Source organism: Helicoverpa zea, chromosome 18 (assembly GCF_022581195.2).
Source record: "Helicoverpa zea isolate HzStark_Cry1AcR chromosome 18, ilHelZeax1.1, whole genome shotgun sequence".
Lineage (NCBI taxonomy): Eukaryota > Metazoa > Arthropoda > Insecta > Lepidoptera > Noctuidae > Helicoverpa > Helicoverpa zea.
The window spans coordinates 11,045,889-11,070,796 of record NC_061469.1 but is presented as its reverse complement, the minus strand read 5'-3'; the positions used below and the strand labels follow the sequence as shown (position 1 = coordinate 11,070,796).

At 36.4% G+C, this 24,908-nt stretch overlaps 1 protein-coding gene across 1 annotated transcript in view; it reads right to left on the bottom strand.

Annotated features, from left to right (window-relative positions):
* The window catches only part of LOC124639151 (potassium voltage-gated channel protein Shaw-like), a 187,563-nt gene that overhangs the window by 70,198 nt on the left and 92,457 nt on the right, over positions 1-24,908 (bottom strand). The window contains exons 3-4 of the mRNA XM_047176387.1: positions 22,026-22,205; positions 10,797-11,024 (exon numbers count right to left, since the gene is read on the bottom strand). Of these exons, the coding sequence (XP_047032343.1) occupies positions 10,797-11,024; positions 22,026-22,205 (408 nt within the window). The remainder of the gene's footprint in view (positions 1-10,796; positions 11,025-22,025; positions 22,206-24,908) is intronic.

The following is a 24,908-nucleotide window of genomic DNA, read 5'->3' as shown; positions in this document are numbered from 1 at the left end:
ATAAAAAAAACCTTTGCAAAATAAACTGGATTGTTAATTTCAAAAGTTTCGGTGTTGTTAAGGATCATTTTATTGATAGGTCAGTGTTAATCTTGCTATCAAACAATGATGCTCTATATAGGACCAAACTTCGATTAACACACTTACAGCCAGTTTCTTCATCAAAAGTAAAAGCCAAAGTAAAAGTCAAAGTAATGTCTACAGTAAAAGTAACGGTAGTCAAATTCATTTTTTCTATTAGTTTTGCTGTCACTTTAGCCTTGAAAAAACGAATTTGACCGTTACTTTTACTTTAGACATTACTTTGACTTTTACTTTTGATGAAAAAACTGGCCGTTAGACCATATTTATTACATCTTATTATATTTGTCTTAAACGAACAGCAAACGCATATTAACTAATCTTCAACTCACAACACAAAATTCTGAAAAAAAAATTCCCTCCATTTTCCCTCAAAAAATTAAAGAAAAAAAAACACAATAAACAAATAAAGCAGTCCTTTAAATTGCCGTTAGTATGTCACCGCAGGAAAATGCTTTAATATCATAATTAAATTACGGCCCCCAGAGCTTTCCGCCAGCTGCTTCTGTGTGGGGTACAAGATTAAAGAAAATACTAATATAAAAAAAATGAATAAAATTTTTTTTAAGGATATTCTAGCTGGGGTAATGGATTTTTGATGAAAATTGTTAGTACTAGTTAATACAATGTAATTGTTTCTACCCTAAATGCTCCGAAACGACTAAGCCGATTTGAAAATGTTTTTCACTGTTGGAATGATACATTTTTCCCGGGTAACTTAGGCTATATTTTAATCCGGTACGGGCAGTAGTTCTCACGGGACGGGGTAGAACCGCTGGGAAATGGCTAGTCTTTCATCACCGGGAAGTAGTTAATTAGAAACATGGGTGAAGCAGTGGGTTAGGCTATTTAAGATATTATTGAATCCCAACATTATAAATTTAAATAAATCTAATACAAAAGCCTTAACTCCTTCCAAATAACTAAAACTCTTACATTATAAATTAAGTCTCCAAATTCAAACCGCTCCTAACTTGCACCGCATCAAATAAGAAACTTCACTATAGGCGGAAAACTTGAGTTTTCATAAGTTATTTAGCAAAACTCCGCATTTGAAATATGCATCTTGTACCGAACTTGGGGATAAGTAGTACTTATAATTTAGTAGATTGTGTGTTCAGAAAATGGACGGAGATAGCAAATTGCTCCAGTTAGAGAACATTTTAATATTTAAATACAGGATTTATATACGTATGGGTGTTTAATGTTTTGGGTTTTCCGCACTGTATTAGGCTGAGTCGTGGTGGCCTAGTGGATAAAGCATGAGTCTCTTAAGTACGAGTGCTCCGGTTTCATTCTAAGACAGGCAAGTACCAGAGTAATTTTTGTTAAGTCGTCTTCCAGTAAAGGTGAATGAAAATATTGAATAAACTGGGACTTTAACGTCTAAAGCTGTCGATCCACTTTGAGCAAGCGCAATTAACGATCATTTCATTTCTGTTTTAGAAGAAGATTGTTAATCTTTATTGAGTGCTTACAAATCTCTCAGAAAGAAGTCTAGGTGTATAGTTGATAGTAATAAGTTAAACCCTACTGAGGATGTATGACTATGTGAGGATGAATATATCAAAATTGACGAGGAATTTACAAGCAATTTGTTTAATAAAATTTATATCAATATTAATTTCTCGCCATAAAAGTATTCGTAAATATTCAAGTCCGTTTACCGTAATATTATTCTGTAGAAATATGATTGCACAAAAGAATGTAAATCAGAATTCTCTTTGATTGTGAAGAAATGTTCAGAATAAATTGATTTTTCGCTTTATACGTTTATGTGATTCAGTTTTATTTAATCAACGTAACGAGGAAAATGAGTATATCTCATTACGAAGGTACAAGGATGTCAGTATATCAGTTGTATATTTCGTAATGCTATTACTGCTTTTTATATTAAAATTATTGCGAAAGAACTATCTTTGCATATTCCTTTTTTGTACTCATATAATAAAAAAAATGCGGTTCCAATTATATTTTATATAAATAGTTATTAAGGTGTATTATTGGCAAAATATCGAAGAATAACGATTCAGAAATTCTATAAATCTTATTCCAAATCATGTTTCTCCCGGTTTCATCTATGTTCCGGGGGATCATCTTCCCCAAGGTACCTGGATAAAAGTAACATAATATTGTCACCGGGATATAGCTTCCACTTAACAGTCAAATAATTTTAAATATTTTTAGTAGTATCGGATCCTTTATCTAACACCAGTTTACATAATAGAAATTCCTAACTTTACCACAAAGAGAATAATTCTATTAATCCTTTAATTACTTTATCAATAATTACCACATACCGTCGACGTATTCAATTAACTTTGTATTCGAAACAACAGCTTAATCCTGAAACATAATCGAGTTACGGAAGTATCGAGTTAACAGAACTGATACTTTAATATCGATTGTTGATACCAATTTAACTTTTTGGTGATTAATTAATACTTCATTTAAAGCTTATTTATAGGTACGTAATTTTGCTTGTTATATAGTGTTTTGTTATTTTAGTTAGGAGAAATTGTGCCCAATAGTGGACCGTGAATGGGCGTGCCGTCGAAACTCTTGAAAGGCTCTAAGAAAGAAGTCAATTATAATACTTCACCATCAGCTTTTTTTATTATTCCACTGCTGGGCACTGGTCTCCTCTCAACAAGAGAAAGATTGAGTTCTATAAGTATACATAGGTATAAATAATCTGGTATATTATAGCACATTTCAATTCATTACATCATCATCCTCCGAGCCTTTTTCCCAATCATGTTGGGGTTGGCTTCCAGTCTAACCGGATTTAGCTGAGTACCAGTGCTTTACAAGAAGCGACTGCCTATCTGACCTCCTCAACCCAGTTACCCGGGCAACCCGATACCCCTTAGTTAGACTGGTGTCAGACTTATTGGCTTCTGACTACCCGATGTTCAACGACAGCCGGGACCTACAGTTTAACGTGCCATCCGAAACACACAAAAACAATTTCAATTCATTACATAACAGTCAATTTACATAAAAATCCTTAATAGCCAATTTAAACAGAAATCATAATTTTCCTTCACGCTTCGCAAGTTACGCAAACTTCAAACAAACTTCCTCATACTTATTAAAACAAAAAATCAAGGGAAACATCTTCGAAAACCTACCGAACTCACTTAAAAACAACAAGTGGAAGAAATATTTCCAACAAAATGAACAGACTGTTGGAAGTTACAGTCAATTTCGTATCATTAATTGCTTCCGTTCTGTTCGCGACTGTACCTTCAACTGAGAGATTTAAGAGTAGCTCTATACTGTAGACTAAGAGTAAGCCCACACTATAAACTTTTAGTCGGCCAATAGTTGATTGTATGAAGATGGAAGTACACATGTCACAGTCTTGCCAAGTAATACTGGGTTGCCCTTGTTACTGGGTTGAGAAGAAGAAAAATTTAATAGAATATTAGTTTATTGTATTGACATTGATATTATATGGACAATATGGTCAGATGGGCAATGGCTTCTTGCAAAACATCAGTTGAATCTGGTGAGAGTGGAAGCCGACCCCAACATAACAACGATCAGGTATTTCGTCCGGTATCAGACCGACTAAAAATTTTGATTGCATTCACGACTTTCTAAAAAAAAAAATATTTTCCAACCACCGGGTCAACAGTAGTAACAGCCAGCCCTACAGTTGAAAATCAAACAAACAAATGAAAATCTTGATTTTAATCAAAGTTTTCGGTCGGTCTGATACCGGCTAAATACCTGATCTTTGTAATGTGCGTACTACCATTCATCTTCATACTGATTTACGGGCTCAAACAAACTATCGGCCAACTATAAGTTTGCAGTGTGCGACTACTCTAAGGGCACCTACGCATTATGCGGTTAGCCGGACTGCGGTCAGCCGTGCGGCTGACCGCAATAAAAAATTTGTACGAGAATGTAGTTTTCATTCGCACTACGACGCGGCTGCCGCCCGACCGCTCCGGTCGTTCTGAGCGCTGCGGCCCGACCGGCGGCCAGCCGGACGGTCGCCATACACACTACGCGGATATGCTAGTTTGCGGTTGCCCGCCATTGACGGTAAACGTGTTCACCAACATTCGCGCATTTAACTGATACTTTATTAATATGGATTTCGTTACCGAAAAAATTATAATCGAGATACAAAATAGGCCAGCAATCTGGAATACTAAATCCGCAGAATATTCCGATAAAAACCAACCGCAAACCACTACGGTTTCTAAACGCACTTTCCGGTTGGAGTTGCGGCTATCCGCCACCCGGCTAACCGCAAGCGCAACCGTTTCCTACGGTTAGCCGGACGGCTGACCGCATTCCGGCTAACCGCATAATGCGTAGGTGCCCTAAAGGTAACGTTTAATAGTTCCTTTCACTGCTGCACTTTTCTTTGCTCTAAGTAGATTTTATTTTTTATCAAATGGATGGCTACAAAGGGTGATGTTCACTTTTGTAGACGTTGTAGAAATAGTCGGGTTCGAACAAAGGTTCCGTATTACAAGAACTTTAGGAGGAAGTCAATATTCACTAAAACAGTACCCTATGTTATATTTGAACCGATTTTTTGACAATTATATTAATTTCATAAGAACGCTTAATATTCTTAGGTTTTTTTTTTGTATATTGCACCAAGAATCACACCAATTCGATAGATCCTTAAAATTATAACTGACATCCAAAAAAACATCCTTACAAAGAAAATAACAAGCACCCGATTTTTCCTCAAGCAACAACTCAACCAATTAAAATGCCGTAAATTAAGAAGAAACGAGAAAAAATAACTTGTAACAAAATAAACAAGATGAGTTACACTCGGAGTTAATTTATTTGTTTCTTATTAATTGCTGACTTGCTTTTGGTTTGAGATTTACCCTTTGAGAGACTTTGAGAGATCTGAAGGCACTTATCCTTGTCTTAAGCTGGTCTTTAAGTAAAGAGCTAGTCTGACTGCTGATTTGTAGTACCTACAATAATGTTAGTTAGTTAAAATATTTGGTTGTAGATATATTATTCTGTTCAAAGTACTTATTCATTATGACTTTCAAGTCAAATGGTTAAGGCCTAGTTCACCGACAACATAAAGCAACTTTTTAATATGTATTTTCACGTTCAATTGTTGAAATACACAGTTACGGACGCTTCTCTTATCGGTGAATTGGAGCTTCGGCCACATATTGATATATCATAAGATCTCGTTGCTGTCGGTCCGTGGTTGAGTGACCATTTGGCCATGCCGAGTTCCTCAGTGATTTATGGGCTAACTACACGTACCGACTACAGTGGCGAGTCAATGCCGTTGGCCGGGTGCTCGGTACAATTGAACATTTTGACGAGTGACGAGTGACGCCGAGCAGAATGGCGAGAGAGTCAATAGAAGTACAGTTTGTTTGCTAGGCCGAGCGCCGAGCGAGTATCGTGTTACTGTCTCGCCACTGGACTCGTTACGTGTAATTAGCCCATTAGAAAGCCCCGCGCCTAGTTATCATTATACACCGAGCCACCGTGATCATCATCTGCCTAACTTTCGCAAAGACGCAAAAACGCTACCATCCACTTATCACCCCTTTCAAAAACCCAGCTACATCAGACAAACAAGAATTATTCACACAACACAAGATATCTAACAGAGGCTCGTTATTTCCGCGTTCTGGTTTCTGAAGGAATGTCTGACAAATCATATTTGTTATAAAGCTTGTAGTCAAAAGAATCGTAGTCTTTTGATGTGACTGACTTGGAAGTAATGGTCTTTGAGTTTGGAAAGGAAAGGGTGTACATAAGTACTGGTGATAGGATATATCTTTGTAATGTTTTGTAGTTTCGTATGCTTTTTGAAGGTCAAAAGTTAAAAGTAGGCTGATAATTCAACGTTCATTCTTTTTAAACGTTTAGCTAGGGAAAAGTGATTTGAAGTCTGCATAGGTAAAACATTAATTTAAAACTAATACTTTTAAATTACACAATCTTTGTCGAGATTGAGAAATTCACTTCGTCGAATACGTGTAAAATGAAAATAGAAATTGGATCTGAAATCCTTGTATGGTAACGTTTTTTAAATATTTTCATCCTCCGAGCCTTTTCCCAATCATGTTGGGGTCGGCTTCCAGTCTAACCGGATTCAGCTGAGTACCAGTGCTTTACAAGAAGCGACTGCCTATCTGACCTCCTCAACCCAGTTAGTTTAGTTTTTTAAATATTAATTAATTGAATTACATTACGTTTTCACTGTCAATGCAAATAATACTTAGCTATAACATCATTTCATTTTCTTGATCAGGTATAATAAGATCACATTACAGTCTGGTCACGAACTACCAGGATTATGATGTGGGGGAATTATTAGGGCATTGTGGCCTATAGGTATTAAAGATGTAATAAGTATTAGGGAACTGGGGAGGTCAGTATAAGGTATAATAGAAAGGTCACTTCTTTTTATGGAGATGGTGGTATATTTTGCAATGCATGAAACTAGTAGAAAAACGTTATCTTTGGACATGACCATGAGTTAACTGTACCATATTATATGGGTTGAGTATTGAGTACACAAAAAAGATCGATTTAAATAAAAATAAGGATTTTTAAAGTAACTAATTTTAATAAAATGTAATAGCGTAACTCTAACTACTTTTCTAACAGCATATGTATTCGTAACTTAATCTACATAATTTGGCACTATATCATATCGTAAGCATTATTATATAGAAACCTTACTACCCTAAAATACTTAGACACAAGACTCGTAACTTGAAGGTACAAGGTACCGTCTTAATCAAAACTAAGTGAATACTATGACGTAACCGATGTTTGACTTGACACAACTAAGTTATGTGCGGTTCAAGCGACATGTTAAGTTGCCAACTAAGTTATACCAAGTGACTCAACTTCCATTGAAACTTGCTTCACATTGTTAAGATATAATAGTACCAAATATTGGTCTGTTTGACGACCGTTTTACAAGTGGTATTATCCTACTAATATTATAAACGCGAAAGTTTGTATGTATGGATGTATGGATGTTTGTTACTCTTTCACGCAAAAACTACTGAATGGATTTTAATGAAACTTTACAATAATATAGCTTATACATCAGAATAACACATAGGCTACAATTTGTAAGCATATTGTTCGAAATACTAAACCTGCGCAGACGAAGTCGCGGGCACCAGCTAGTATGTTATAATAACTGCTTCGCGCATCTGGGTAATTGTATTTATAAGTCCTTTCTAAGATTCTAGACTCTCTGTACCAAATATTTTTCTAGTCTGTTTAGTAGTTTTTGTATGAAAGCGCGACAGAAAGACGGACAAACATTCTTTTGCATTTATTATATTGAAAAAAACATAGTAAGAATTACTAACAAGGATAATTGCTTTCCGTTTGTATTTGAGATCATTTACTTGATACACTGATGTACCAAGGTATCACCTTGATTTAACACACATAATTAATAAGATCTGGATAATAACTATCCACTGAATTGATAATGACTAATGATTTGCTATGCGAAACCGCAATACACACGCTAATTCAAATGTAATTGATACATTGAGTGGTAGGTATAATATACCTACTTAGTTACCAAAATTATAATCGTTAGGAAGGTTTGGTTAGATATCTTGAATCCTTAAATTTCCTAGGGTTTATGAAAAGCTGCCACTTGATTTATCTTACTATGTATGTTGCGGTGGTGGACATACTATATGTGTTGGTATATATTTAGATATCTACAGCTTGAGAAATGACATAGTCTACTTTTCATCTAGGTTTGGGAAGCCGTTTCCTTGAGACTCAGCTAGTAATAGTTTAAAAGCAAAATTAAGTCTTGTGTGTCTGTTGCCCTTTCATGACAAAACTACAAAACTGATATCAATGAAATGTACAGTAAAAATAGTTTACAGTCTGAGAAAGCGTTTTACCTATAGTGTCGACCACTAACAATGTGAAATAGACGAAGAAGAAAAAGTTATATATTTTTTATATCTGACCAAAAGCAAATTCACAGTTAAACTCTTTCAACAGTAATTTTTCAAACTAACCACTCCATACCGATAAGAGAGGGAAAGACAAAGTTTCGCGTCAGCCAGTTGGCAAGATATCCGCTAAACTTACAACGTTGAACTCACAAACTATTGTCGAGTAAGATATTACTATCTGCCGCCAAATCAATGATGTCTTGCTGAAAGGGTTTTTGTGTAGTAAATAAGTTAGTAAATTGTCTTATAATGTACCTAGTTTGTAATACTCTCATCAGCAGGTAAGCCATACTTCGTATCTGTAAATGTGTATACGCATTGTCTTTCAAAAGTACATTTACCTACGTAAGCTCGAGAGCGCTCAGTTTTGGTCGAGGTATTAATAGAAAAATGGATCCACTAACTAACTTTTAATATAGGTATTCTATAGAATATAATATTGTCTAAAAAAAGTCACCCCTTAATTGTTTGAATCATTTTATGTCATGAATTGTAAACAAGCTTTATGAGGCAGTAATTTGAATTTTGAAAAGTCACCTTCATTAATTTAAAAGTAATTTTCAACAAAATTACTAGAAAAAAAACTCAAAAAATCTCGTAACTTCTCAATCTAAATGAACTGTACTTTTGTTTATTTGGACCCCCGAGGTCTAAAACAGTGAATTGAATCCACTAACGAGACTCCGGTCAAACAATGTTATTATTTCGTTCAAAAACTTACTTCAGTTGTTCAAATAAAAGTTGAAAGTTTTCTGCTTGATTTTTTTTCATTTGAGCTTTGATTTAGAAGAACAAATGTTTTGATTTTGATTTGATGATTTGTGTAGCCGCATCAAAAAATATTGTTATCCCCAATGAGCCCTCCTGAATTTATTCCTGAAAGGAACGTTTGGACACGCTTACGTTCAGTGCCCTCTTGTGTGATATAGCCCTATTGTCTGATAGTCCAACTGCCTTGATTGTCTTATCTGCAATTCACGGATAATATTTGATTTAAGATTAAAAGTGAGCATAGATTGTGGGCTCAGGCATATTAATTGTACTTAAATGCGAAAGGTATATCTGAAAACTGGCTGAAAACTTTACCTAAGTTTCCATAATTACTACATTGTCTTAAAACGTCCTCATTACACTCACGCGCATTTTTTATTGTCAACCGCGACTTTACCTGATATCACGTGAACTTCAAACTTCGGTCTCTGAATCATTAATTCCTAGAAAGCTTTTAACAAATTGCGGGTACGAACAAAAAGGCTTGCTGCCTTTGTGGCGGCTCCCAGCTACAATTACAGGCCACTTTGGTTATAATTAATTTTTAATTGCAACCCCTGTTCAATTGTGAAGACTTGGCTTGAAAGTTGAAATATTTTTATGGTGAGTCTCCGTGGGAGGTAATGGGAAAGGTTGTCCATGTTAAATATTGTCAGGACAAGGTGCTTTTCTATTGTGAAGGATTGCGCATTTTGTGGAAAAAAAAAGTTTTGAAAATGACCAAAAGTAAAAGTTAAACTTTAGCGACTTACAGCCAGTTTCTTCATCAAAAGTTAAAGCCAAAGTAAAATTCAAAGTAATGTCTAAAGTAAAAGTAACGGTCAAATTCAATTTTTCTATTAGTTTTGCTGTCACTTTAGCCTTGAAAAAACGTATTTGACCGTTACTTTTACTTTAGACATTACTTTAACTTTAACTTTTGATGAAGAAACTGGCCGTTACTTTAGTAAAACTAGCGTGAAGGTGATGATAGTCACATTATTCAGTTCTAATTTATTTTTTTAAGTACGAGTTAAATTCACATGCAGTAAGTATTGCAATTGCATAAAAGCGCTCGTGATTTTCCTTCAACTCGAAAGACATATCACTCTAGTACTTCCGAGGTATTTGTATCAAACTTTTCCAAGTACCCGCATGAAAAGCACGATAAATTCATTCTGAGTGCATACAGTAAGCGACAAAAGTTGCTACATTATCTGATGCCAGGCACTATGCCAGGCACTATGCCAGACAGATGAAAAACTTTGAAGAAGGACTGTAATTAAAACTGGTTGCTAGACTTGTCTTATCGTCGTAAATGATTAATGTGAAAGGTAACGTGTTATGCCCTTTTTAGTTTAAATGAAAATTTGGCGCGTTTTTTACACCTATAGCAGTATATATGTTGCAAATAGTTGCAATCGTTAATATGTGCGAAGTAAGGTAAAGTTATGGTAATAGAAACACTTTTTGTCATTTAAAAATTATACTTACCTACCAAAATTTTATTTAAAACTCAGGCAGTTTTTAAATTCAGGCAATTAAATTGATGCGAAGTCAAGTTAGCCCTGATTTGCAAAGTTTAATTAGATTCTCCATCAGAATTTTTTCTATAGTTCTAATTGATGCTTATAGCTAAAATTAGTATTAAAAACAAGCAAACTTATTTTCTTTTTTAATCTTAGAACAAATGTCACTGGACAGTGGCTGTTTTTTTATCAACTAAAATAAATTACTTAATCTTTTAAGGAAGCACTTAAATAGTGTCCATTTTTAAGAGAATATTCTTAGGTGCCCTCTGTGAATATCTTCGATTATATCGTTTCAATATTCAATTATTGTTTGATTTCTCGTATTAGTAGATGAAAGGACCAAGAATGACCTGACCAACGTAAATTTTTTTGACATGTAATTTAACATGCTTATGGAATTTCATAGCATAACTTTGACAATTTTTTAACCAAGTACTAATAAAAAAAATATCATGGAAATACTTACCAAAAATCGCACCAGCAATTCAATAGTGAACCACACATTACACACCAGCTCTATATAAAAGAATGCTGCATGTGGTTTCCCATTGTCGTGCCAGAGCATCTCTAGAGACTCTGAGCCGTTCTCTCTGACCAGAGTCCCGTGGCTGAACACCCGGAGGTCAGGGTGCGTCTTCAAGCAGAAGGACAGGACTGATATGCAGATGAAGAAGACGGATATTGCTGATATCACCTGTGGAAGAGAGAGATAAAGATGTTATGCAGTGTTTCGTCTTTTTATAGAGTGATAAGTAAAATAAACAGTGGTGGAATTTAAATGCCTTGTCGCTGATATAATGTGGAGCTCAAGTTTTTTTTTTATAAAATTTAAGAAACTCGAAGAAGAATACTTGCCGACCCCAAATAAAATATTTAGGCACAAAAGAAGGGATACGAACAGAAGGATTATGCGACAGTTTACAAGCAAACAAACTCAATCAATATTGATATTAAGAAGTAGAAGTAATAAAGTTCAAAGTTACAAAATAAAACTAAAACCATTATCGTTTCTTCCCGTGTAATAACATAGGATATTATAAATTGTGGCACATTTTTAAAACCACTTGGAACACATAAAGCGGTGTTACATCGTCAATCATGGTGTTATTCTGGCGCAGACACTGCGCAATCATGGAGTCTAAGTTAGAAGATTACGCGAATTAAAAGAACGTTAGCGCAAATAATTTGTAGGAATGATAATCAGGAACTTGTTAGCGCAAAAAAAATTTAAGAATGTAGGTAATCCAATCAGGAACTTGTCTGACGGATGCACTATTTTTGGTTTCGCAGTTCTCTGAAAGTATATGGCCGATATTATCTGGTAAATAGCATTAACTATGAGATAACTGACACTTTATTGAAAACCTATAAAGCTAGGCCTTAGAGTTGTTTTTTAATGATAAGATATCCGAAAAGTTTTACATGTTACTTGCTGTTATGACATAGTAAAATGTGAAATTTTGTTTCAGCAGTTTCTCACTAGCGGCTTTCGTAGAGCCAAAAACATAATTTTAAACAATAAGACCCTCTTTAGAGACCTCGAGCTTTAAGTCATAGAAAAATAACCTTCCTCATTCCCGCTACCGCCTATGGTTTATACCAGCGGTACTATATAATTTGTCACAGCGGTGACGTACAAATATTTAGTGAGAATCTCACCGCCATTCTAGTTCAGTTGGTAAACATAGCTTAATCGCGGATAATAATGATGTAGGACAATGTCTTGCGTATTTTCCGGGATGAAACAGCACTTTACTATGATACTAAAATGTAAACAGTCACACTAAAATTATAAAGACGCAAGTTTGTAAGTGTGTGTATTTGTGTATGTTATTTATTCATCCGCGAATGGCTGAATGGATTTTAAACGTTGGCAGTTGTAATTTTATGTTCTACCTATCAAATACAAAAAGATTCTACAGCCCAATTCACCAACTTTTTCACAACACCAATTCTTTTAAACATTTATTTGTGCTGCCCTCAACAGTTCACCAGCAAATCTTAGATCAACAGACGAACGGTCTCAACGTGAACTAGTGCAAACATTCGCGGACTATCCAAACAGAAGCGATAGGGAGGATTTGAAACGGTTTTATATCTGTCGAATTGATATAGCAGTAATAATTGTACAGTATGTATTTTAGTTAGTTATGCCGGTGGTTTTATGTATCTCCTGAGAACTACTCAAATAAATCGGTCCCTTACTTCCTGATTCAAATCAAAATCAAAATTCGTTTATTCAAACTTCCCTGCGAAACAGCACTTTTCGAACGTCAGAAATTTACAAAAGACAGCCCCCAAAACGCCCACCCTTCACCATTTCCTATGTGTTTTGCTGGGAAGAAGAAGTGGCGCAACAAACTCCCCAGCAATTTTTTTTTTAGCTTAGCGCGAAGTGAAGTAATGAATGCCATGCCATATGGACACTAAAAATCCCCACATAACGCTTCGTATGAATTAACGAATCGATTAGATGTCAGTAATTTTTGGTATTCATTTACATCCTTCATCCTTCATTGTTTAATCCACTTTGTGCAAAACTTACCTGCATATCATTTTATCAAAAGAAAAATACTTACTCTAACTTTAGAAAAGTCATTTTCTTTTGTGCCTGCCCTTATAGAAGTTCACATCCGTCCCTTTTAACGACTTATCATATCCACGTTCTCATAATCCATCTCTTTTTCAAATTAAAACAGTTGACGAGCACTTACTTGGGAACAAACGGCACTGCTCGTTTTTTAATGAAAACGCCTCGTAATGGGCGACCCTGCAACGGGTTTTATTCCACTTAAGACTGATATATTACAACTGCTTTGGAGGGGTTGTAAAATGTCGCTTTTTGGAATTTTTGGTGCTAGTTAAAGATTTGTGAATCGTTTTATGAAGATTTAACATCTTATATTTTACATTATTTACAAGAATTAATATAAAAGAATTAAGGATATTAATTAATATACGGTACCTATATTCATTAATAAATAGGCAAATAAGTCTCTTTAGTATTGACCCTGAGACCGCGGGGAATAACTTGATTAAATAGGACTGCTATAGCAGAGAAAATTGATGAATTTCCAGTTTTAAGACAGTTATGAAAAATAATACTAAAATGATATCGATTTCTCCTTAAGTGATCTCAGTCTTAACCAATCTCTTAATTTCATCTCAAACCTAGAGATTTTAGTAATTACTGAAAATATTTTGTTCAAAGCGCCATTTTAGTTGCCCTTTTTCAGCAAAATGAGCAACGTTGATTAGTCTGTGCTCATTCTGGAATACAACGCGATTTTACACCATTTGTATCAGTTTGTTACTTTTAACCCCTGGCTCCAGGGTTCACAAATCCCCAGCCCGTGTTTTCCAACATAGTTGGGGTCGGCAACCAGCCTAACCATACAACTCAATGCTTGTTATATAGAGCGATTGTCAGAACCTATTCAACCTGGTTACCTGACCAATTCGATAACCTTCGGTAAGACTATTTCTGATTCTGACGTCGAAAATAAAATCATAGTTATTGACGTGAGTACACGCATTACTAATATTAATTGAACACAAAATATTTATTTATATAAATATCTACTTCAAAATAGGGCAAACATTTTTACTGGCAAATTGATTCACTAAGAGCTTCACCACATAAATACGATGTTTAATAGTGACAATTTTTCTTTAAGTAGTTTTATTGTATGAAAAGGAGATGTAAATTAAATCCTAAGATCATACAAAATGTATTCTGAGCATTAAACAATTGCTCTCTTGTTGCCTTTGGGTTTCAAGCCGATATTATTAAAGTAGAAGTAAAAAATAAATTTCAATTTGCAAAATAAATTATACAATGAAAAGTTAGTATTTTTGAATTTGTGATAGAAAAGTACATCAATCTTGTCGTCTATTAAGTACTTAAAGCTTGCAAAATAATTAATTGACGTAACATTTGGGATGACGATCAAAAATGTGAGGAATGTGTAAACGAATTTAATCTTCTAGATTCCAGGCTTAAAATTAGTGGATAATAATATAAGGTAATTACCACAGGAGCTAATTAGTAGTGTTGAAGTCTTGTCAAAATAATGTGGGATATGAATGTCAGGGGCAAAAACAGCAGATATCTACAAGATTCTTTTGATAAGATAACTAACGCTAAATACAAATAAAGTAAGGCTATATTTAAGTGAAACAACGCAACGCGAATCCTATCACCTTTAAATACCAATGAATGGACGCTTTTCCATATAAACAAAACCTGACAAAATACGGTAACTATGCTTGTCGGTCCAATATCAGACGAACACAAGTCTTGTCTTGTCTAGTTGTACTATATGCACTATCATTTAACTCCATACTAACTTGCAAACTATGTATTGGTAGACTAAAAGTTTGCAGTGTGTTTGAGTTCTGAAAAATAAAATATTTAAGTACTCTAAACCCCCAAGACAGTAAAGAGCTTCGAAAATAAAAGTATTTTATTAATAGGGACCCCTGAATCTTGTTCCCGACAGAAACAAGAGCCTTTGATTAATAGATATGTTCACCGCGCCGTTCGTGACGTCATTTGTACAAGCATGTTTTTACTTAGACAGAGTCTTTTTAGTAAGCTGGGATTAAATATTTTTAAGTATATAATATAATTAGTTAGTAGTACCTAATTGGTAGGTATTATAATGTTGTATTATGCCGGAGAGAATATTATGTTGATTACTTTTTAACTGAAGAATAACTATGGTATGAATGTCAGTTCGCTTATCAGTATTAGTTACATAAATTATAACTAAGAAATATAACATTGTCAAAACAAAATGAAAACAGTTAATTATTTAAAACTAATTTATGAATTTCATCGAGACTTCGTCAGGGCTGTCAAAAAGTTCAAAAAGTTTCTGATATTTCTTTGACTAGGTGTACAAACAAACAGTAAAACATTGCTTTTGTAAGAGTAAAAGATTAAAATATTTTTAGCTTTGAATAAGAGTTTTTAACGAAATAAATTATTCTCTAATTAGTGCATTTCGTATCGGATTGTAACTAAAATAATAGCAAAAATATTAAGTTCTTTATTTTAATCTTTCTATGAGCTTATATTTTTTGTCTGTCTCATAATCCGAAGCAGCGTAAAAAGTCAAATTCAAATGAAAGTCGAGTGAATTTTTCAGTCTACGGATTTAGCTGAGTTTATTTTAATCTATTTCATTCAGTTCTTCAAGTACCTACTTTTGTCAGTTTCTAGATAGGAATAGCGTTTGTTCATTTATTTTATTATGTACGAGATATATCATAAACCATATTTGAAGCCATATTCATAGCTCCAAATTAAAAGTTCATAAATCGGAAGGCAGGCACTTCTACATAAAAATACCTAATTGTTAAGATAAATCCATGGTGACACCCACATCCTGTGGATTGTAATCTGTGCACATGGACATGAAATGGCCTGCAGCTTCCCTCAATAGTAATTGAAACTATATAATAGTGCAATAATTTCCTGAGATAAGTGCGTTCAAGCAAACAATCCTCTTTCTTCTTTCTGATTATAAAACAATTTTGTTTCTAAAATATTTCAATAACAATGAATAGGTAATCTTTTGTCTTATTCGACAACCCTTAACCTAACACAGAGATTACTCCGCATAGAAATAAATTAACTAAACTTTAATAGCATTTGAGGATAACTGTAATTAGTTAAACACAGGATCAGGTTTAGATCAAAAGCTAGTTACTATTGTAGCCATCTGAAATAGACACTATAATTGGATTATACATAGTTAAGCTGCAGAGTATAATGACCAATGAAACTTGCAACCAAAACTATAACTATCAATTATTTATTGATATTGGCTATATTAAAAGGCAATTTAAATTTCTCCCTAATTATCCTCACACTAGTTATTTTCCCGCGGTTTCACTCGCATCCCGGGGGAACTACTGCCCATACTGGGATAAAGTACCTAACCTGTGTTACTCGGGGAAAAGTATAGCTTACCAGCGGTGAAAGAGTTTTTCAAATCGCTGACTTTGAAAGTGCAATATTTTTCAGTATTTGTGTATTAGTAAAATCCAAGCCAAGAAGAAAGTGTTAAGCCAGTCCAGTCAGTCAGTCCAGTCAGTTCAGTCAGTCCAGTCAAGAAGAAAGTGTTCAGCCGTAATAACCTCCTGCGACGTCTAACCACCTCCAAATGGGGTGCTGCAACGAATGTCCTGCGTAACACTGGATTAGCATTATGTTTTTCTGCCGGTGAATATGCTTGCCCGGTTTGGGGTCGCTCCACGCACACAAAGGGGGTGGATGTAGCTCTTAATGAGACGTGTAGAATAATAACAGGCTGTCTCAAACCAACACCGGTTCAAATGCTATATCCACTCGCCGGAATTGCACCCCCAGCGGTACGCAGGAACGTGGCTGCCTCCCTGGAAAAAATGCGCCAAGAAACGGACCAACGTCATCCGCTACATGGCGCTAGACCACCGCGCAGCCGACTAAAAAGCAGGAACAGTTTCCTCGCCAGTGTAGCCCCAGTTAAAGATGCTCCTAAGACCCGCATCGAACAATGGGAAGAACTTGCTCTGCCTGACTTCCTTCCACCCGTGGAACGGCTTCCACCAGGTCACAACCAACCGTGGCCTGTATGGAAGTCTCTTAACAGGCTACGTGCACAGGTAGGCAGGTGCAGGGAAAACCTATGTAATTGGGGCTACACTGACGACAATAGCTGCGGGTGTGGTGCCATACCACAAACCATGTGGTACCTTCTATGCTGCCCACTATGCCCCGACAGCTGCATAGTGGATGAGCTTTATAACGCTACTGACAATGCCGTATGCGTAGCGAAATATTGGGCCTCCAAAATTTAAGTTGCCATCGACTCGCCAAGAAGAAGAAGTAAAATCCAGCTTCTATACTATTATAATGAAGAAGATATTTATAACAATAGATATTACTATTTATGAACACTAATTGGATTTACCCTCAAAAGCAATCCAGAGGTCATTAACATAAACCAAAATACTAAATGAAAATTTTGAATATTAATTTTCTCTTTGTTGAAAGTTGGTTTTAGGCAATTTTCCAAAGTTCATAATATATTTATTGGTTCCCAATTATATTAATAATAGAGATTTATTTATAGCGTCGTTTGTACTCAATAAGAATATTTGGACCAAGTTAATTATGTCTTCAGGGAAAATTTAAGTGAAAATGTAATTGAGACGATTTAATTTAATTTTAGTTGTGAAAAAATTACTTTACTTACTTATTAATAATGACAGTCTTTGTTAATAATAAGTTAGTGGAGATAACATTAAAAAAAATCCAGATCTTTAAATAAAACAGAAACAGTTAAAGTTCATTAGTATTGTAGTAATTATTATTTTTGTATTTTTTTATCTTATTTTTGTAATTTTCTTTTTATTTTCTCATTGTGTTTGATACGTGTGCGTCTGCGCAAAAATAAATGTTGTGTTCTTTCTTTCTTCTTTCTCAATAGAAATATGCATAAAAAACTTTTCCGCGGCGTTATCACCTCACATAATCCTTTCTGCCCATATTTTTAATTAATCTCAATAACACAAGCAAAGTAAGTGCCAGAAAATTAGAAAATTAATTATACAAAGTCAACATTGTCAAAATGCTTTCCATCAATTTTAAAAGTCCTCACCTTTGTTATCGGTCTAAGTTTGAAAAGTCCTTGATTTATCGGAACTGTGGATAGGACATGAGTCTTTCGCGTTCAGTTTGAGACCTCTTGAAACTTTTTAAATTTAATGAGTGTCTTGTGATGTTTTGTAAAGTTTTTTTTAGTAAATATTGAGAGTGATTTAGTTTACATGAAGGAGCTCATTTCTAAGTAACAGTCGCACGGGTCGATCATAAGGTTAAGCAAAGCTTGGTCAGTGTGTGGATGGGTGAACATATTGTAATTAGTACCTCCGTGTATTGGAATGCACGTTTAATTGGTGGATCCGAGACCCTGTCATATGAAACGTCTTTGATAAAATTAGCCAAAAAGTTACAAAACAGTTCGACCTTGATCAAACGGGGAGATTAGTGCATTTTCATCTGCAGTAGAAGAAGTCTGTGCTGAAATATATACCGATAATAGTAAATAAATTATGAAAATATTCCACACAGGTCAAAAAAGAGCCCTTCTTTTGATACATCTGCCGAATAAGCGTACAAAGTATGCCGTTTTCCCCATAACTAACCTCTTACTTTTCAACGCGGAATAATTCAAGCACTTCCTCCGAGAATCGAGTGATACATAAAACATTGAAGCGTTACATTCGATTTCCTTTATCGATTCTAAGTGGATTGAAGGGGAATAAATGTTGAGAGTTTAATGTTTAATAGGCCAGCTAGCTTAGCCTCCACAGGCGTCTACTTGCGTAGATTTCGACAGATACCGCGTGGATTTTTATTTTGAGATGAGTCATGATTTGATATTTATATAAACTGAATGTCAACCATTTATTAAGCCGCCTATGTGTTATATTGATGCACAGACGTATCGTGTGTACATACACACCGTATCGTGTGTACATACACACCGTATCGTGTGTACATACACACCGTATCGTGTGTGAATCATCTTAGAATCACACTCCAAACTTTTAGCATGTTTGGGCTGAAAAATCAGTATGGTTTTAAATGGTAGTATATAAAAACAATTCGTTATTTGGCATGTATTACACCGACTAAAACTTTGATTTTTAGTCTGCATGTATGCTCTTAATGTCATGTTATAGTCTGTTGAACTCTTACCATGATTTGGTACATACAACCGTATTTACATATTTTCGATTTTATGCACGAAAGGCAACAATTTAATGCTACCAACCAGCAAGAGAACTCAAAGACTAATCGTTCGGTTAAACTTTAACTCTGTCGGTTAAAGGACTACTTACAAAGGACTTTAATATCACAGTTTTATTCTACACGCGACTTTCATTCTGCCTCTGTAATGGATATTACTGGTTTTGTAACTAGCAGTTCCTTTTTCAAAAAGCAGCCCCAAAGGAAGTGGACGTGGCAAAGCCCCGACACTATGACAAAAAATGAGATTGACTTCATCATGACGAACAAGAGGCACATATTCAGAGACGTCTCCGTGATCAATAGGTTTAATACCGGTAGCGATCACCGACTTGTCCGAGGCTCTCTGAATATCAACTTCAAGGCCGAGCGTTTCCGTCTGATGAAGGCCAGGCTCCGACCAACACTGCTCCAAAACATGACAGGATCCGAAACGTTCCAGTCAAATTTGGAGAACCGATTTGCCGCCGTGGAAACCACAACAGACGTTAACCAGAACCACGAATATGTGGTTCGGATCCTCAGGGAGGAAGGTTCGAGATTCTGTAACATGCAGCGTAAGGGCAAGAAATCAAAGCTTTCGGAAGAGACTTTAGGGCTTATGAAGAAACGACGTGAAAACCCGCCTGTCACTTCGTCAGCTAAGCGGGCTCTAAACCAAGAGATCAACAAGCACGTACGACGCGACCTCCGGTGCTCCAATACTCTTGCCATTGAAAGAGCAATTGAGCTGAATCGGGGGTCAAAGGTGTTCGTACAATCTCTTGGAAGAAGCCACTTGACGAAGCTGACCACAACAAGTGGAGAAGTTGTTTCTTCGGTGCCGGCAGTCCTTTCGGAAGTGGAAAATTTCTATGGCCGGTTATACGCATCGCATGCATCTCGACCTGATCCCGGAAATGAGGATTCTAGAGCCACATTAACACGCCATTTCACCGAAGACCTGCCAGAAGTCAGCAGTGGCGAAATCGAGATCGCTCTGAGACAGCTCAAAAATGGAAAAGCCCCTGGCGAGGATGGCATTACAACAGAGCTTTTAAAAGCAGGAGGTAAGCCCGTACTGGGGGAGCTCCAGAAGCTTTTTAATGCCGTCCTGTTTGAAGGGAGAACTCCAGAGGCGTGGAGTAGGAGTGTTGTCGTCCTGTTCTTCAAAAAGGGAGACAAAACCCAGTTGAAGAACTATCGACCCATTTCCCTCCTAAGCCACGTCTATAAGCTGTTCTCAAGAGTGATCACGAACCGACTTGCGCGAAGACTCGACGAATTCCAACCACCGGAGCAGGCTGGGTTTCGGAGCGGATACGGCACCATAGACCACATCCACACAGTGCGGCAGATTATACAGAAGACCGAAGAGTATAATCAGCCCCTGTGTCTAGCATTTGTGGACTATGAGAAGGCCTTTGACTCGGTTGAAATCTGGTCTGTTCTGGAGTCCCTGCAGCGTTGTCAAGTAGATTGGCGATACATCCAAGTGATGAGATGTCTCTACGAAGCCGCTACAATGTCCGTCCAAGTACAGAATCAGCAAACAAGGCCCATACCGTTGCATCGAGGAGTGAGACAAGGGGATGTTATTTCCCCGAAACTCACTAATGCAATGGAGGATATGTTCAAGACGCTGAACTGGAAAGGACGCGGCATCAACATCAATGGCGAATACATCTCTCACTTGAGATTTGCTGACGATATCGTCATCATGGCGGAAACGCTGCAGGACCTACAACAGATGCTTAACGACCTGGCTGAATCTTCTCTACGCATCGGCCTACGGATGAACTTGGACAAAACCAAGGTCATGTTCAATGAACATGTTCTACCGGAACCGATTGCGATACACGGCGCCGTTCTCGAAGTTGTTCGGAAATATGTATACCTCGGGCAGACATTGCAGTTAGGTAGAAACAACTTTGAGGACGAGGTGAATAGGAGAATTCAGTTGGGTTGGGCTGCATTTGGGAAGCTACGTCGAGTCCTAACATCGTCGATTCCACAGTGCCTAAAGACAAAAGTCTTCAATCAGTGCGTCCTACCTGTCATGACTTACGGAGCCGAAACGTGGACACTGACGGTACGGCTGGTCCACAAGTTTAAAGTCGCTCAGCGGGCTATGGAAAGAGCTATGCTCGGCGTTTCTCTGAGGGATCGCATCAGAAATGAGGTAATCCGTCAGAGAACCAAGGTCATCGACATAGCCTACCGAATCAGCAAGCTGAAGTGGCAGTGGGCTGGCCATATTAGCCGAAGAACCGATAACCGTTGGGGTAAACGAGTTCTAGAGTGGAGACCGCGCCTCGGCAAACGTAGTGTAGGACGTCCTCAGGCACGGTGGAGTGATGACTTGCGCAAGACGGCTGGCAGGAGCTGGATGCGAGAAGCCGAAAATCGATCTCAGTGGCGTGCACTTGGAGAGGCCTATGTCCAGCAGTGGACTGCGATAGGCTGATGATGATGATGAACTAGCAGTTTGTGGAAAACCCTATTTAGAAACTGGTTGCTGGTACGGCTTTTTAATAGACTTTATAAAAAGATAGTTATCATTAGACGTTGCTACTGAGTTAAGATTTTAGATGGCACTTGTTTGATGCGTACCTATTCTAAGTTTGATGAGTAGCATAGACCCAAAAAAAAATATCTGGCATTACATGGTGAAAACTTGAGTACTAGTACACAAATAATATGTATAATAGAACAGATTGCGACGCAAATATTTTTGTCATTATCATGTTCAGCCCATTAGGGTAGGTATCGTTTAGTTAGAGCATAGCGGATAGGTTTTTAAACAACCAATAGAATTTGATTATTCAAACAGTTTAGGAAAGTCCGGATCTGAATGTGAGAGGAATATATTCAACCCCAGATCCACTTCTTGCAAGTTACAAAGCTTACCTTAGCAGCAGGTGAACTGGAGGGCTCGTCAAACAGCGCCCACACTTTAGGCTTGACTCTCTGCCAGATGCCCAGGTCCCCTGACAGGTACGCCTCCTCGTACCCAAACAGCCGCGCGATCTCCTCTTCAGACGGCTTCTCACTGTCAATGTCCAGTTTGTCGAGGATTGCCAGGGTGTTCTGAAGACAAGAAGAGAAACAATATGTTAAAATAGAAGAGAATAGGCAACTTATGCAGGCCGATACAAATATCCAATGAGACCATAGAAATAAATGGTTCGCTAGATTTAAAGAAAGTTTTATTTAGTACTGGTGACCCGTGGCTTCGCACGGTTGCAATTATGATTCTAAATACACTAAATTGTACATATAAACCTTCCTTTTCAATCATCATCATCCTCCGAGCCTTTTTGCCAACTATGTTGGGGTCAGCTTCCAGTCTAACCGGATGTAGCTGAGTGCTTTACAAGGAGCGACTGCCCTATCTGACCTCCTCAACCCAGTTACTTCCTTTCCAATCACTCTATCAATTTAAAAAAAACGCATCAAAAACCGTTGCATAGCTTTAAAGATTCAAACATACATTAGGATATGGGGCAAAGAAAGCGACTTTGTTTTATACTATGTAGTGAAAAAAATAAATGTCAGTACAAATCAAAAAACAACTTTGTCAATTAGCACCCGAAATATTTACAAAATTATTTAAATAGACAACAGTTATTTATTACACCAACCAAGTCAGTTATCGAATTTCGCTACCATTTCATATTTCAGTCTATTGTCAAAGAAACCAAAAAAAAAAAAAACAAATTGGAGTCTCAAATTTCACTTCGTTATAAAGGCCTCCGTTTTTCCAATCACGAGGTAGTACCGAAATTTTTTCGTCGTCCTAATATTTTTAATAAGAAAAGGCTGTAAGCTACAGGGAGGGGTAAATAGGCTTTTTCCTTTAAGTAGATGGTATGATACTTTCAAAGTACACTTTGAGACAAATAAAAAGGAACGCGCGTCAGTTTTAATATTTCTTTTTCTTCATTTATACAATGAACAAATACAACATGTAACGTAATTAACGCACACCCTCAAACACCCCAATTAGAATATTATGTTATAATCATAATACATACACTGAATTTTTAATTTAACATGTATATGCATTGTTATTTAATAAATTAGTTATACCAATTCTTGGAGAACTTTTTGGTCATACTACTACGCACGCAAATATCGCGCCGCGCGCCGCTCTACTCGACACAACATAACGAAACTACGGAAAAAGCCGACAATACACGAAGTCTTATTACTTTGAGTTACGGTCTATTTGAATTTGTTTTGACTGTACAGGGTTAATATGACAATAATTTCCGTAGTTTTAATTATTTTTGGGATAAAAAATTACCTATATTAAAAATGATATAAATCGATTCAGTAAAAGATTCTGAATAAACTAATTTCAGGATGTGCGTTAATTAAGTTACATGTTGTATATACACATTTACATTAATAAACAATTAAAAATAATTATATCCATATACAAGTTAAAACTAATAAAGAGAATCAAAAAATTGATTCTCATTAGTCAAATTAGACAGTAGGTACAGTAAGATTTTTTCAATTTTCGACTTAATAGACTTCTTACGACTTGCAAAGGAAACTGCAGTATTTTATTTTAATTCTTAAATAGTGACTAAATGCACTTCATAGTGTAATTTGCACTTTCTGAATGTTAATTACTGCGCTTAAGTTGGCAAACGTCTCAGCGATCATCATCTGTTTCATTTGTGCAAATTAATTTCGTCTTGCAGTTGAAGTTAAAGAATCCTTTTATGTTTGAACTAGTTGTGTTTTTACCCGCATTTCATGAAACTTTTTTCCGTACACGGATAAAATGGCCTATATCACCTGGGGATAGTAGGATTTCCAACAGTGAAAGACTTGATCAAATCAGTCCAGTAGTCTCAGAGCCCATCGAATCAAAGAAACAATTGAATATTTCCTCTTCATTAATATTGATTTGTATGTTTTACACGTAGTATGTAGTAGCAGTATGTAGACATAAAATAAAAATAAACATCATCCTCATCCTCCTCCGAGCCTTTTCCCAATCATGTTGGGGTCGGCTTCCAGTCTAACCGGATTCAGCTGAGTACCAGTGCTTTACAAGAAGCGACTGCCTATCTGACCTCCTCAACCCAGTTACCCGGGCAACCCGATACCCCTTGGTTAGACTGGTGTCAGACTTACTGGCTTCTGACTACCCGTAACGACTGCCAAGGATGTTCAATGACAGCCGGGACCTACAGTTTAACGTGCCATCCGAAACACAGTCCATGGTGTCTAAGATATACTTAGAAAGTACATACAAACTTAGAAAAGTTGCATTGGTACTTGCCTGACCTGGGATCGAATCCGCGCCCTCATACTTGAGAGGTTGGTCCTTTACCCACTAGGCCACCACGACTTTTTAAAATAAAAATAAACAAAATACTTAAATTCAAGTATCCACTTTATTATGGCCGACAGTGTACCGACGCGTACTCTAGTAAACCAAGATATCTTACGACAGACATTTTTGTCTCGAACTTTTAACGAAGCGGGGCAAGAACCGATAAAAAAACATCAAAGTTATTATAAGTTAGTAAGTAAATACATGTACAACGACTTCAAACAATAATGAACTTAAGATCTTATTGTTGAGGAAACAAGTTGAAAGTTAGGTACGTAGTTTATGCTTGCGGTGATATTAATTGCAATGTGAGCGTCTTATCTATTTTGAAACTAAGGAAGAAGATACTTTATCAAAAAATAATTGATTGAAAACATGCAAACATCCGAATCGAGAACCTCATCCATTTTTGCGCAGTCCGTTAAAAAGTAGACTAC